The sequence below is a fragment of the Chelonoidis abingdonii genome, chromosome 14, assembly GCF_003597395.2.
Source record: "Chelonoidis abingdonii isolate Lonesome George chromosome 14, CheloAbing_2.0, whole genome shotgun sequence".
NCBI lineage: Eukaryota > Metazoa > Chordata > Testudines > Testudinidae > Chelonoidis > Chelonoidis abingdonii.
In genome coordinates this window covers 34,886,157-34,902,721 of record NC_133782.1, presented here as the reverse complement: position 1 = coordinate 34,902,721, position 16,565 = coordinate 34,886,157, and the positions used below count along the sequence as shown (strand labels likewise).

The 16,565-nt window shown below is 43.1% G+C and overlaps 2 protein-coding genes and 1 pseudogene across 2 annotated transcripts; all 3 read left to right on the top strand.

Annotated features, from left to right (window-relative positions):
• The first annotated feature begins 1,593 nt into the window (after window positions 1-1,593).
• On the top strand, window positions 1,594-4,168 carry LOC116822007 (olfactory receptor 12D1-like). The gene is made up of 2 exons (XM_032775564.2): window positions 1,594-1,732; window positions 3,234-4,168. The coding sequence occupies exons 1-2, from the start codon at window positions 1,663-1,665 to the stop codon at window positions 4,166-4,168; spliced, it is 1,005 nt and encodes a 334-aa protein (XP_032631455.2). The 5' UTR covers window positions 1,594-1,662.
• Window positions 4,169-10,201: 6,033 nt separating this feature from the next.
• LOC116822008 (olfactory receptor 12D1-like) lies at window positions 10,202-11,161 on the top strand. The gene has a single exon (XM_032775565.2). The coding sequence runs from the start codon at window positions 10,220-10,222 to the stop codon at window positions 11,159-11,161; it is 942 nt and encodes a 313-aa protein (XP_032631456.1). The 5' UTR covers window positions 10,202-10,219.
• Window positions 11,162-15,265: 4,104 nt separating this feature from the next.
• On the top strand, window positions 15,266-16,200 carry LOC116822020 (olfactory receptor 12D1-like; annotated as a pseudogene).
• The last annotated feature ends 365 nt before the right edge of the window (window positions 16,201-16,565 follow it).

Here is a 16,565-nt window from a genome sequence, read left to right as displayed (position 1 = left end):
CAGTTGCATCTGTAGCAGGTAAAGTATCCAAGGTGTGAGTCATCCCTGGAGCCTGATGACCTGTGATGATTGTCTCCCTTCTTTATAACACCAATGCTCTCAATTGTTTTGGTTCTGTTTATAGATACTATATCCCATCCCAAACTAATGTCTAATTTGTTGTGTCCACTTTAACCCTCCATGGGTTTGTTGGACCATGAATAATAGTGAACCAAATTCAGAATCACGGTGCCCCAAACTCAGTGGCTTTAGTAAAATACAATATTTGTTAACCAGGTTTTTATTTATTTAAACTGGGAGTTTCAAATAAATTTAATGGGTTTTTGGTATCTAACTCCCTTAGGTCCCCAGCTTTATTTATTTACTTTTCTCAGCCGCTCTTACATGTTCAGTAAAGCTTTGATCTCCATAGGGAGCACTTGGCTTGTTTGTGCACAAACCAGAAACATTCATGTGTTTCACAGTTTCTGCCCCCAAAGGATCCATCAAGAGAACAGAAATTGGTCTCCACCAAGGATTCAGAGTGCTAATGTGATAAAAAGGCTCATTTGTTACAGGGGCTCAGAACAGACATCCAGATTTTCAAACCAACAAGAACTTGCTCTTCTATTTCTGTTTGAACTGACAGAAATCCCTGATATGTTTCCTCAGTGCACTTCCACTCCAGTCATTGTAACAGGCTTTCCACTATGCGGACAAAAGACACCCACATTTGAGCTGGAAGGGAATAGTGTGAGACAGCCAAAAAAGGTAAGACATTCAAAATCCCTTAGCACATATGGAAAACCCAGACTCCAGCCTCTGATCTACAAATGGAAGCACACAGAATAGCCCTAGTATGTCATGTTTGCGAGACAATACAATCCAGGGAGTAGGTTACTAGGTTAATATTCAGCACTTCTATTTTCAGCTCTGCCACTGATGGCTACAGGACTTCAGACAGCTCATTGTCCCTTTGTCCGTCTTGTTCATTTAGATTAGTTTTTCAGTTCAGGGATTGTTTCATTCTGTGTTTGTGAAGTTCCTAGCAAAATAGGTTCCGAGATAAGACAAATAATGATATTACTTTTCTTTCTTTCTTCCTTCTCCCCAGAAATGTCAATCTAACACTGCTCAAGACCCTCTTGATCAGAGTACTCTCATTAATGAGTTTGTCATAACATCAAAGGGTATGAATATGCACTAGCCTTTGTAACCTGAGTAGACTCCCCAAATTTCAATCAAAAACACTCCAGCTTAGATAAAATATTAAAATAAGTTTGCTAACTAAAAAGAGAGCTATTTTAAGAGATTGTAAGTGGTATAAGCATAGAAATTCAGAATTGGTTACCAAAGGAAATGAAAGATAAAAAAATGCAAGCTATTTCCTAGACTTTATCAGCTTATGTCAAATTTGATGCAATAAGGTTTCGCTTACCCCAAAACATACATAAGTTTGTGCTAATTGGAAAGCTTTTCCAGTTAGTACAACTTCCCCCAGTTCAAATAGTTCTGTGTCTTCCAAACAATCTTGTTGCCTTCAGTATAGGTGGGGGAGGAGAAATGGGCTGATGATGTCACTCTCTCTTATTTTATACTCTCTTCCAGGTGCTGGAACAATCATTGCTGTGTCATGGAGTTAGGCAGCCCCATTGTCTATGTGCCCCACATCCAATCCTTCATATGAATTGTAAATTTTTGCTTACACCAGTTATCCCCAAAGAAAACAGGAGCATGCTGATGTCTCTTAAAGGTGAGGTCAGGATGACAGTGTGATGGCTAGAGATGTTTTGATCAAACCAACAAGGTAAAGGGTGGTAACTGACCATGTCAGAAGGGTGGTAACTAGCTACATCAGAGGGCAATACATAACTTGTTTGGACTGGTGTATAAAATGGAGTCTCAGAAGGAGTGTCTCTGTCCAGCCGAGGAAGGAGTGGAAAGTCCCACCACTGACTGAGCTGGTCCATTGTCATGGGCATACATGTGCTAGTGTAACTGTAGACATTGATCCAAGAAGCTATGATCATGCTTCATTGGCAATAAAGCTGGCTGGGTGCCTTTGCTACAAACCAGATCCTTTGCTATCACTAGGCAGTTAAATTGGAGCCTGCCATATGGGCTATCTGGCCAGAGCCAGTGCAGCGTGCAGAAAGAACAGAGAGAACGCACACACATAGCCAACAACTGACAACAACCTTTGTGTACACGAGGCTTGACACATAAGTCCACAGTTCCATTGTTATTTCCAAGCAGCTGGTCTGCGGGCGTTTCCCAGACTCACAACATGTTTCGGTAACAAACCTCTAGCTAAATCTCATAATTTCATATACAATGATAATACATATATTTCAACAAGACAGTAATGTTCAGTAGATTGTGACTTTTCCTATGATACCTCACAAGCCGTACTTTATACACAAGACATTATAATATGTTAAAAGTGGTTACCATAATAGTATAGACTAATGCAATACAGTCTGTTGGACAGACAACCTGATTGACTTCAGGGAGTTGGTTCCAGTGCCAAGATTTTCAATTACAGGAGACAGTGACAAGCAGTAACATACAAGCACTAAGACAAAGACAGTCGTCTAGACTGAGGTTTCAAAAAAACCTATGAGAGTGGCTGCCGACCTTATATGTAAGGTCATTAGGACGTGGTCTCCTAACTCCTAACCCTAAATCCATATTTAGGCACCTGACTGATTTTCAAAGATGCCAAGCACTCAGTAGTGTTGTGCTGGAGATAGACCCTGTTTCCTCCTGCATAGTGATGGAATGGAAAAGGCATCCCTATGTCAAAAATCCAGTGGAATCTCCTGTCTTCTCCTCTGTGAGGCCAGGATTTTCAAATCAGCCTATCAGAGTTAAGTGTCCGACTCACATTAACTTTCAGTTGCATTTGGGTGTCTAACCCCCTTAGGCTGCTTTAAAATCCCAACCTCCATCCACAGGAGGGAGCCTCTTCTTGAGGATCATCATATCAGGAGAGCTAGTTGTCGCTCTGCATTTAACTACACCCCACTCTCTCGCAGCATCATGAAGAAATGCAGAGCTGTATAATTATTCTCCTTCTTTGTACTACTCTGACTGAGTACAGAAGGCCCTTACAAATGCAGCCAGAAAACATCACCTCTAAGGGTTTGATTCCATCCAGTCCCGTTGCATTCAGAATGGGACCATTGACATGGCATTGGATGGCACCTTCAACCTGTTTGCTTTTCTCCTTCTTTGCCTTCTTCACTCCACAGCAATGGAGAACCAGACAGCAGTGAGCGAGTTCGTCCTCCTGGGCCTGACCCATCTCCTGGTATTACAGCACCCTCTGTTTGTTCTCTTCCTCCTGCTCTATGTGACCAGCCTGCTGGGTAATGGGGCCATCATAGGTGTGGTGCTGGCTGAGCTCCGGCTCCACACCCCCATGTATTTCTTCCTGAGCAACCTCTCCTGCCTGGACATCTTCTACAGCACAGTCACTGTGCCCAAGATGCTGGCCGGCTTCCTCTCAGGGCAGCAGACCATCTCATTTGCAGGCTGCCTGGCCCAGCTCCACTTCTTCCACTTTCTGGGCAGCAGTGAGGCTGTGCTGCTGGCCGTCATGGCCTATGACCGCTATGTGGCCATCTGTAACCCACTGCGCTACAGGCTGGTCATGAGTCCACAGACCTGCCTGTTCCTGGCAGCGGCCACCTGGGCCACTGGCTTCCTATATGCACTGATGCACACAGTCATGACATCGCAGGTGCATTTCTGTGGTCCCAACATTGTCTACCACTTCTTCTGTGACATCAAGCCCCTGCTGAGCCTGGCCTGCAGCAGCATCCACCTCAACTTGGCCCTGCTCAACTTTGTCACTGGGAGCATTGCGCTGAGTTCATTCATCCTCACACTTCTCTCCTACCTCTACATCATCTCCTTCCTTCTCCTGAAGGTGCGCTCGAAGGAATGCAGAAGAAAGGCCTTTTCCACCTTTACCTCCCACCTCACTGTGGTGTCTCTCTTCTATATGCCAGTCCTTGGTAATTACATGATTTCCTCTCCGGGTTCGCCCTCTGAAAGAGACATGATATCCACCCTCATGTACTGCATCCTCACCCCAGTTCTGAACCCCCTGATCTACACTCTGAGAAATGAGGAGGTGAAAACAGCACTAAAGAAGTTACTGAACAGAAAACTTTACTCTTAAAGAATATGAATTAAATGAAGGCAAACACTGTTCAATTACAATTAAAGCATTTTAGTCTTTGTTGAGCCAACTGATTTTTAAAAACCCTTTGCATTTTTTTTCCTGGTGGCACTACAGGGCAGAGTTAAGGTTGTTTGGCCAGTATAACATCATTTCTCATAAGATGTTTGGATTTTCTTTAAATTTAATGGTGAATATCCTGTGTGTATTTTGGGAAAATTACAACATCCTTGTGATATATTTATCGCTAAATTACTGACATGTACTCATGCACTCCATCTTAATGTCTGCTGATGGAGACATTTTCAGTTAGAAACATAATGGGTGGAAGGAAGGGAGACTGACCATTACTTACATAAAATAAATAAAAATATTCAAATATTACCTATGCATAATATTTCAGTGTGTTTTGACTCTATGGGCAGTTACAGAACTCTGTGCCAGGACAGAGTTAAGGTTAGTTGGGTGCCCTATTTGTGTAATTCTAGAAATTAGCATATCTAGATTTCTTGAACATTAATTTGCAAATCCTTGGGTTTCAATGCTTATTTTCTATATAACTAAAATTGTCATCAAACCTAGGTGATGAGTAACAGTGAACACAGATTTGTCATGAACAAATCCTCTCAAACCAATCTAATTTCCTTCATTGACAGAGTTTCTGGCCTAATGGATATGGGGGAAGCAGTAAATGTGACATGTCTTGATTTTAAGTCTCTTGAAAGAATCTTTCATGACAATCTCATAAACAAACTAGAGAAATAGAGTCTCGATGAAATTACTGTACGGAAATAGAGTCTAGATGGAATTACTGTGTGCATAAGTGGTTGAAAGCTTTTTTCAAAGAATAGTTATCAATGATTAACCATGAGACTGGGAGGACATATTCACTGGAGTCTATCCTGGGGACCGGTGCTGTTCAGTATTTCCATTAACAACTTGGATGAAGATATGGTTATAAAATTTACAGATGATACTAAACTGGAAGGGGCTGTAAACACTTTGCAGGAGAGGATTAGATTTCAAAATTATGTGGATAAATGGGATATTGAGTCTGAAATCAGGAAGATTAAATTCAGTAAAAAGTGCAAGGTGCCACACTTAGGAAGGAAAAATTACGAGCACAAATACAGAATGGGGAATAGGTGGCTAGGCAGCAGTATTGCAGAAAACAATCTCGGAGTTATAATGCATTACAAATGGAATAAGAGTGTGGTGCTGAGGCAAAAAAAAAGGCATATGTCATGGTACAGAATCGTGTAAGACACAGGAGGGACTTGTTCCACTCTGCACAGCACTGGTGAGACCTCAGCTGGAGTTTTGCACACATTCCTGCACTTTAAGAAAGATGTGATCAAATTTGAGAAAATCTAGAAGACAGCAACAAAAATGACAAGAACTTTGGAAAACATGACCAACGACGAATGATTGAAAGAGCTGGGAATGTTTAGTTTAGAGAAGAGATGACTGAATGGGGGCTGTGTCCAATTGTTTGCCATGTCCACCGAAGGTTGGATGAGAAGAAATTAGCTTAGTTTGGAGGAAAGGAGATTTAGGTGATATATTAGGGAGAAAAACTAAGGCTAGTTAAGCTCTGGAACAGGCACCAAGGGAGGCTTGGAATCCCCAGCTTTGGATGGTTCTAAAAGCAGGTTAGACAAACACCTTATCAGGGAAAATCCAGGTAGACTTAATCCTGCCTCAGAATGGTGGGGGAAGGGGAAGGAAATCAACTTCATGTCCTCTTGAGGTCCCTTCCATTCCTACATTTCTATGTTTTCTTTTAAAGGATTAGGGTTTCTCAAAAAATGATGATTTTTTTCAGCTGGATACACCTTTATCAGGAACCAAATCTAGAAGGTCCAGATAGTAAAGCATAAGATTCTACTGCCTGGGCTAAAAGACACAGTTCAGTTGAGCAAGGCCATCACAACACATCAGCCTCTCCACAAAACATAGCCTCCACTAGAGGGGGACAGAGCACCCCATCAAGTGAGCTGAGGAGGCGTTAGGTGCCTAACTCACTTAGGTGATTTTGTAAATTCCACCAAGTGCCTATCTGCATCCTTAGGTGACTAAATACAAATGGAAACATGCTCTAGCCCCTGAGCTATGGAGCCTTATTATGTCTTCCTCAGTTCTATTCAGATGGTTATACCTCAGTTGTGGTATCCGTTGCTCTTAGTATATTTGTCTAGAATTTGCGAAGAGGCCTGTGCATCCAACTCACACTGAAAGTCATTTCTTTTAATGAGACTTGGCCACTAGTATCCCTCCAACAACTTTGATGTTCTTAGCTCACATGTTTTGCTTCTACTGCCTCTACACACAAGACTAGTGTTTGGTGTTTCTCATCCTCTCACAAGAAACTATTTCAATACACAAATACTGCTCACTGAGATTGAGTGGTTCTGCTTGTGAAAACATCTGCAAATTGGTTGCTCTTCTTTATGCTTTTCAACAAACTCTAGTCCTCACAATATTGTCAATTTCCATCTTTCCAGCATTTGTCTTGTTTGTTTTCTAATGGCAAATTCTCAGATGGTACAAGAATTACGTCCCAGATGGAAGGAAATTTCCCTGCTGACAGTTTGGTTGTTTCAGAGAGTGTGACTGTGATAAAAGGTGGCTCATTTGCACACTATTCAAGGTTTGCTGAACATCCAGTGTTCAGTCCTATCTGAAATTTCCCCCACAGTGGACTTTATCCCATGCCATTGTTATATTTTAAATTCAAAAGGAAATCAGTTTATCCAGGTATGATATGGAACTTTTTATCTAGAGATGTAAAACTTCAGAGTGTTCCCAGATTATGAACGTTCTTTCTTTCTTTCTTTCAGTTCATATTTTTTATTTTATCACTCCTCTCTCAATCTCTCCATTTAATCTTTTTCATTCTGTTTCCAGTTGATTGGTTTTCATAGGATATGAGCTGACTACTGACTCTTGGAAGTAGCAGAAGCAACACATGAGGTACTGGAATACTTGGGAGCTGGGGGAGCGGCATGGGTGGAGGAGTGGAAATAAAGAGAGACTGGTCACCATGTTTAGTATTGGGAAGGAATTTTACTCTACATCAGTTGGGCAGAGACCCTGGGCATTTTTCACCTTCCTGTGGAGCATGGGGCACAGGTCGCTTTCAGTTTTAAACTCATAGGGTCCTAGAGCCCAAGCTCCAGCCCAACCCTGGACAGCTACATTGCAATAAATCAGCGCTTTAACCCAAGCCCCGCAAGCCCAAGTCAGCTAGCATAAGTTTTTAATTGTAGTGTAGATAGATCCAAAACCTATGAGTCTATGCTGGGCTTTGTCTGTCCATGTCCCAGAACCAGCATCTGGACTCTGCAACCTATGACCCTGGCCTCTTGGATAAATCCCTTCTCCTGCCACCAGCTAATAAAATTAGTCCTGTTTAAGTCATAGGAGCTTGTGCAGCAGTGCTCAGAGTTAAGCCCATTCTGATGACATGTGATGGGAGTTTATTATAGCTGTGACAAAGTTCCTCCTCTACCTTGGTGGGTCCTGTGCTTATTGGCAGATTTGCTCACCTCAGTGATCTTCCCCACAGTCTGGGTCAACTTCTCCTGTGTCTGATCAGGAGTTGGAAAGTTTAGGGGGAATCCAGGCCCGCCCTCTACTCCGAGTTCCAGCCCAGGGCCCTGTGGATTGCAGCTGTCTATAGTGCCTCCTGTAACAGCTGCATGACAGCTGCACCTCCCTGGGCTACGTCCCCATGGCCTCCTCCAAACACCTTCTTTATCCTACCATCACAGGACCTTCCTCTTAGTGTCTGATAGTGCTTCTACTCCTTAGTCTTCCAGCAGCACACCCTCTCACTCTCAGCTCCTCACACCTCTTGCTCCCAGCTCCTCACATGCACTTCCTCTCCTCTGGCTCCCCCCTCCCTGACTGGAGTGAGCTCCTTTTTAAACTCAGGTGCCCTGATCAGCCTGCCTTGATTGGCTGCAGGTGATCTAATCAGTCTGTCTGCCTTAACTGGTTCTAGCAGGTTCCTGATTATCTAGTGCACGCCCTGCTCCTGGTCACTCAGGGAACAGAAAACTACTCATCAGTGACCAGTATATTTGCCCTCTACCAGGACCCCGTACCCCAACTGGCCTGGGTCTAGTCACAATAGCTAAATCTAAGAGAATAATGCAAAAACAAAAAATCCAATACTTATCTGAATGGACCTTAGGTTAAGTTGCAAAGGTGAAACACTAACTCAGCCAGTGAGAAAACACCCAGTTGCCTGGAACGTGAAATTCTGGCCCTTTTGTGTGTGTATGCATTCTGACAGAGACTTTAACTGGATGATCATTAATAGCCATGTCTACTTGGAGCAAGGGGTCTGATTCTCAGCTAGTGCAGACTACTCATAATCTGCCCTGCTTGAAGATAACATGACTAAAATAGTAATGCAGATGTGGAACATGGGCCGTAGGCAAGATCGCAGCATGAGCCAGTTGCCATGAGTAAAACACCCACCGAGACCCCTGGGTGATACTTGGGATTGCTAGCTTACCATACAATCATAGGACTGAAAGGGACCTCAAGATGTTATCTAACCCAGTCCCCTGCACTCATGGCAGGACTAAGTATTATCTAGACTATCCCTGATAGGTTGTTGTCTAACCTGCTCTGCTAAAAAATCTCAATGATAGAGATTCCACAACCTCCCTAGGCAACTTATTCCAGTGGTTAACCACCCTGACAGTTAGAAAGTTTTTCCTAATGTCCAAACTAAATCTCCCTTGCTACTATTTAAGCTGATTGTTTCTTGTCCTATCCTCAGAGGTTAAGAAGTACAACTGTTTTTCCTCCTCCTTGCAACAACCTTTTATGTACTTGAAAACTGTTAACATGTCCCCTCTCCATCTTCTCTTTTCCAGACTAAATAAACCCATTTTTTTCCAATCTTCCCTCACAGGTCATGTTTTCTAGACCTTTAATCATTTCTGTTGTTCTCTGAATTTTCTCCAATTTGTTCACATATTTCCTGAAATTTGGCACCCAGAACTGAACACAATACTCCAGTTGAGGCCGTATCAGCATGAAGTAGAGGGGAAGAATTATTTCTCGTGTCTTGCTCACAAAATTACTACTCAAACATCCCTGAATGATGTTCCCCTTTTTTACAATTGTTTTACACCATTGACTCATATTTAGCTTGCGGTCCATTATGACCCACAGGTCCACTATGCCACTGCTTCCCACTGCCTGGGCTACCACAGCTACGCTAATAGTTTTAGCACACTAGCTGAAGCAGAGCTAGCATGGGTCCATCAACACAAGGTGGGAATAGCGCCCCCAGCTCCACATGCAGATGTGGCCATATTGCTTTCTTCCAGGATATACTGGCTTTGCTCAGTGCACAGGACAGATACACAAGGGACAAAATTATGGTAGCCTGGGCAACTGTACATGTTCTGGCATTTCCTTGCTTTAAGGTTCTTAACTTTGCAAGTGAATACAATTTTCTAACTATAGATAAATAGATAACACAACTCTACCTTGATTTCCACAACTGTAAAATGAGGAGGCTAACCCTCTGCAGCACTGGGAACATAAGAACATTTGAATGGCCATACTAAGTCAGACCAGTATCCGCTTTTCAAACAGTGGCCAATGCCAGATGCTTCAGAGGGAATGAACAGAACAGGTAATCATCAAGTGATTCATCCCTTGTCAGCCATTCCCAGCTTCTAATAAATGGAGGCTAGTGACACAATCCCTGCCCACCCTGACTCATAGCCATTGATAGTTCTATCCTCCATGAACTTATCTAGTTCATTTGAACCCTTTTTTAGTCTTGGCCTTCACAACATCCTCTGGCAAAGGGTTCCACAGATAAACTGTGTTGTGTAAAGAAATACTTACTTTTGTTTGTTTTAAACCTGCTGCCTATTAATTTCATTTTTTGACCCATTTCACTAGGAAGGTTTAATTAATGACTTGCAGGTAATCTAAGACACTTGGGCGGAAGGTGTTCATAGCAATACAAAGTGCAAGGATTGTTTCTTCTAGAGCATCTCCCTCCTCTCCTCAGCGATGGACAACAAGACAGAGGTGAGCGATTTCATCCTCTTAGGCCTGACCAACCTCCAGGGTCTGAAGAACTTCCTCTTCTCTTTCTTCCTCCTGCTCTACATGGCCAATGTGTTGGGTAATGGGGCCATCATAGTCATCGTTGTTGCCAAGCCCCGGCTCCATACCCCCATGTACTTCTTCCTGGGCAACCTCTCCAGCCTGGACATCTGCTTTTCCACGGTTGCTGTGCCCAAGATGCTGTCCGGTTTCCTATCTGAGAACCAGACCATTTCCTTTGCCGGCTGCCTGGCCCAACTCCACTTTTTCCACCTCGTTGGCAGCACTGAGGCCATGCTTCTGGCTGTCATGGCCTATGACCGCTACGTGGCCATCTGCAAGCCGCTGCACTACGAGCTGGTCATGAGCTCACGGGCCTGCCTGTTCCTTGCAGCGGCCACCTGGTCCTCCGGCTTCCTGCATGCGCTGATGTCCACAGTGATGACCTCGCGGCTGCATTTCTGTGGCCCCAACCTTGTCCCCCACTTCGTCTGTGACATCAAGCCCCTGCTGAGTCTGGCCTGCAGCAGCACCCACCTCAACCTGACCCTGCTCAACATCGATGCCGGGGTCCTTAGTTTGAGTTCCTTCATCCTCACACTCTTCTCCTACATCTACATCATCTCCTTCCTCCTCCTGAAGGTACAGTCACGGGAGAGCAGGAGGAAGGCCTTCTCCACCTGCACATCCCACCTCACTGTGGTGTTTCTTTTCTATATGCCATCCATTAGCAATTACATGATTCCCTTTCCTGGTTTCCCCTCTGAAAGAGACATGATACCCACCCTCATGTACTGCATCCTCACCCCAGTTCTGAACCCCCTGATCTACACCCTTAAAAATAAGGAGGTGAAATCCACCCTGAAGAAATTCCTAAACAGAAAACTTTTCCCTGAAAGGATTTGAGTTAAATGAAGGGAAACCCTATTCATTTACAATTACAACACTCTAGTCTTTGTTGACCCACAGATTTTTAAAGTCACATTGCATTTTTTTTTCATTTTTTTCTCCTTTCTGGTGTCTCTACAGAGCAGAATTTCGGTACCCTAATGTCATTTCTTATAACATATTTGGATTCTCTTTAATGGTGAATATCCATTGTGTATTTTGGGAAAATTAAAGCATTCTTGTATTGTATTCTACTCCACATTACTAACATATATCCTGGATGTTAACTCCATATTAATTTCTGTGATGGAGAAACTTTCAGTTAGAAGCACAATGGGGCAGAAGACGGAATGACTGTTAATCATATAAATAAATAGAGCATTGAAATATAGCCTGTGAACAGTAGTATATAAATGAGTTTGACTATATAGGAAGTTGGAAATTTCTGTGGCAGAGCAAAATTAAGATTAGTTTGATTTCTTATTTGTGTATTTCCAGTAATTAACACAGCAGGATTTCTTAAACCTTAATTGAACTTCTTGGATTTTAACACTTGTTTTGAGTAATTAAAATATCTCTGTAATGTCTTTCACTCCTGTTTACTTTATGTGCACTCTTAACATTTTCTCCATCTTAACATCGATTTTGTATGGGAATTGAAGAAGAGAAAATGACAATGGAATATATATCTGTAGGTGCCATTCAGCACTGAGCACCAGGTTCTTGAGATCTATCCTGTGTTTTGCTTAAAAAGTAAAGTTAGCAATTGGAACTAGAGCATAAGAGAACAATTTTATGTTAGCCACGGGAAACTAGAGAAGGGGACAATCAACAACAGACAATGTAGGTGGGTGGGTCAAATGCAGAACCTCTTCATCATTACTAGCTATGATACAAATGTTAAAACGAATTGTTATTTATTAGTGGTATATTGTAGTAGCTCTTTTCGGCATCAAATGAGAGCAGAGCCCCATTGACTGCAAGAAAACATATCGAGGGACTGACCCAACTCCAAAAACCTTTCAGTGTAAAACTGTTCCACCAAAAAAAGTCACTGGAGCTGGTGGACCAGATCCTGGTTCCCCCACTTTTCAGACTTTTCACTTAGACCTTAGTCCATTCCATACTTTGCTGCACATTGGGCTACCTACATTTGCCATCCTTGCATTTCATGTTGAGGTGCTCTTTTGTTGTTCAGAACTGTTCATTTCCATGTTATTTCCGGTCTTCCTCTTTCTCTTCTTGTGTTTTCTGCTTTCCATTCAAGGGTGGTATTTGGTAAGCATTCTTTTTCCCATTTATGAGGCTATTGAATAGAACTGGACCCAGGATACATATCTATGGGATTCCACTTGATATACTCTTCCAGCTTGACAATGAATCATTGATAACTACTCTTTATCAACCAATTGTGCACCTATGGTACAGTAGGTTCATCTAGACCAAATTATGAGACATTATCAAAAGCCTTAGTAAAGTTGAGGTATCTTGCATCTGTTGCTTCCCCCCTATCCACAAGGCTTGTTACTCTGTTTGAGAAGGATATTAGGCTGGGTTGACATTGTTTGTTCTTGACAATGTCATTTTGATTGTTACTTATCTTATTTTCTTCTAGGTGCTTACAAATTGATGGTTTGATTAATTGCTCCTTTATTCTTCCATGTACCAAAGTTAAGTGAACTCAATAGGCGTTAGGTGCCTAACTCACTTAGGTGATTTTGTAAATCCCATTAAGTATGTATCTATATCCTTAGGTGCCTACATGCCTTTGGAAATATGCTCAAGCCTCTGAGTTCTGGATCCTTGTTCAGTTCTATTCAGATGCTTATGCCTCAATTATGGTATCCTTTGGTGGGGTGTTTCCCAATATCTCACACAGAACCACTTCACTACACAAATACTGGTTATAAAAATGGAGAGGACTTGCTCATGGAAACATTTATAGATCAGTGGTTCTTCTTTATGCTTTTCAAACACCTCTAGTCCTCACAATATTGTCAGCCTGCATCTTTCCAAGAAGCGTTGGTCTTGTTTGTTTTCTAACTTCAAATTCTCGGGTGGTACAAGAATTACATCCCAGATGAACTGTCAGATGGAAGGCAATTTCCCTGCTCACAATGTGGCATTTTGGAGAGTGTGACTGTGTTAAAAGGTCTCTCCGTTCACAGTCATCAAGGTTTCCAGAACAATTAGTGTTTGATCCTCTTTTACGTTTCCCATTGAGTGGATTTTTCCTACATTGTTACGATATTTTAGCTTCAAGACGAATGCAGTCTATTTAGGTATGTTATGGAATTGAAGAGCTTATAACAAAGCACTCTTTATCTACAGATGCAACACATCAGAGCATTCTTAGACTCTGAAATTATTATTCTTTCTTCCCTTTTTTCTATCTTTCTTTCTTACAGTTCATATTTTTCATTTTTTTTCACTTCTCTCTCAGTCGCTCCATTTTCTCTGTTTCTATCTATTTTCAGTTGGATGCTGCACAGAGGATATTACTACTGACATTTGGAAGCAGTAAGACATGAGGTAATGGGATAGCTGATTGCTGCTGGAACACTGTGGGGATGGAAGGGCATAAGGAAAGAGATATGAGATAGGCTTCCCCTGGCCATCTCTAAGACCAGCCACCTGTCCTCATCTCTCTATGCCTCTGCTCTCTTCTATAAGTAGGTCCTTACCAATTTCATGGACATGAAAAATGCATTATGGACCATGAAATAAGCCATTCCCCATGTAATCCAATGTCCCCTTGTTCCTTGGAGTGCCCCAGTAAAGGGGGCTCCTATCTCCAGGTGGGCAGAGGGGGGGGAAGGACTTGTCCATCTCCTTCACAGCTGCCTTTGGGGCAGGAGACCAGAATCACCTCCAGCTGCCTCCCCCTGCTGCAGGATGCTCTCTGGGACTGGGCAGCAGCCTCAGACATTCCTGAAGCTGGAGGAGACTTGTGGGGTTGTGTCCGATCTTCCCTGTGCTGCTGGGAGTACCCAAAGAAGAGGAGCTCCTAACTCTGGCTGGGCAGGGGAGGGGAGGGAAGCTCTGCGGTTGCTGCCTTCACAGTCCAGCTCTGAAGGCAGCACAGGAGCGAGGGTGGCAATCCCATGACCCCCCTACAACAGGTTTCCGACCCCCCCATTCCCTTTTGAGTTGGGATCCCCCTCAGTTACAACACCTTGAAATTTCAGATTAAACAGCTGAAAATGTGACATTTACCAATTTTCAAATTCTATGGCCATAAAATTGACCATAATAGACCATGGATTTGGTGAGGCTCTTTTTATAAGAGCCTTCTTCTGACACAAGATAACCTCAGGACTGCCCAGAGGATTCAGGGAGCCTGGGGCAAAACAATTTCAGGGGACCCTTCCTTAAAAAAAACTTTGCAAAACTATAGAATATTATATTCTTGTGGGGGCCCCTGCAGGACCCGGGGCCTGGGCCAAATTACCCCATTAGACCCTCCCTCTGGGCAGCCCTGAATAACGTAATCCTACCTGTTGATTAAATGGCAGAAATGTTTGCAGCACAGCGCAGGGGTAAGCCAGAACTGATGATCTTTATTATAGTTCCAACTACTAGAATTATGCAAAACAAACAAGCAAACAAACAAAAACAAAAAACAACCCCTATGTACAAGAATATCATTTAAAGTTCAAAGTCAAACTCTACTCTTGGCAATTAGAAAATGCCAGCTTTACAACCTTAATTCAGCACCTTTGTTCATATGCGTTATGCTATGGGATTTAATCACATGAATATATACTGTTTTCTTGCCCAAGAGCCTTGCCTTGTTCAGTGCATGGGATGGATGTACAAGGGGTAGAATGACAGTTGCGTGGGGAACTGTAGATGTTCTGGCATTTCCTTACTATCGAGTGCTTAAAATTACAACCAAATAGCATATTATAGATACAGGTATATAGATGATACATTGCCTCTCTCTACTGCCATTTCCCCAACTATGAAATGGAGATGCTAAACTGTAGCAGGAGTTGGAAGGTTAAATTAATAACCACTAGGCACTCTGAGAGCTTGGGTGGCAGGTGCTTGTTGAAATACAAATTACAATGATTTGTGCATCTCTTTCTGCGCTGGCATGTGTCCCTCCCATCCTCAGCAATGAAGAACCAGACAGAGGTGAGTGAGTTTGTCCTCCTGGGCCTGACCAATCTCCCGGGCTGAATCACTTCCTCTTCCCTCTCTTCCTCCTGCTCTACATGACCAGCCTGCTGGGTAATGGGGCCATAATCACCACGGTAGTGGCTGAGCCCCAGCTGCACATCCCCATGTACTTCTTCCTCGGCAACCTCTCCAGCCTGGACATCTGCTTTTCCACAGTTACTGTGCCCAAGATGCTGTCTGGTTTCCTGTATGAGCACCAGACCATCTCCTTTGCCGGCTGCCTGGCCCAGCTCCACTTTTTCCACCTCCTGGGCAGCAGTGAGGCCGTGCTGCTGGCCATCATGGCCTACGACCGTTATGTTGCCATTTGCAACCCATTGCACTACAGGCTGGTCATGAGTCCACAGACCTGCCTGCTCTTGGCAGCGGCCACCTGGTCCACCAGCTTCCTGCACGCCCTTATATCCACAGTCATGACCTCCCGGCTACACTTCTGCGGCTCCAACCTTGTCCCTCACTTCTTCTGTGATATCAAGCCCCTGTTGAGCCTGGCCTGCGGCAGCACCCACCTCAACCTGACCCTGCTCAACATCGATGCTGGTGTCCTTGGTCTGAGTTCATTTGTCCTCACCCTCTTCTCCTACATCTACATCATCTCCTTCCTCCTCCTGAAAGTCCACTCACGGGAAAGTAGGAGAAAGGCCTTCTCCACTTGCGCATCCCACCTCACTGTGGTGTGTCTATTCTATATGCCAGTCCTCAGCAACTACATGATTTCCTCACTGGGTTTCCCCTCTGAAAGAGACATGATACCCACACTCATGTACAGCATCATCACCTCAGTTCTGAACCCCCTGATCTACACCCTGAGAAACAAGGAGATGAAAACAGCCCTAAAGAAATTCCTGAACAGAAAACTCTTCCCTAAATGAACATGAAGTAAATGAAGACAAAAAAAAAATGTTAGTCTTTGTTGACACACGATTTTTTTTTTTAAGAACAGTACTTTTTTATTCCAGTTTCCCATTAGTGGTGTCACTGTAGGGCAGAATTAAAGTTATGTGGGAACCCAAATGTCATTTCTTATTGTAAGATGTTTGGGTTTTGTTTAATTATAATGGTGACTATCCTGTGTCCTTTTGGGAAAACTTACAACATCCTTGTAGTATATTTATCCCAAAATTACTGAAGAGGTCTGAACATTAACTCCACTTTATAGTCTGCTATTGGATAAACTTTGAGTTAGAGACATAATATTGGGGAGAAAAAGGGGAATGATCACTAATTGTATAAATTA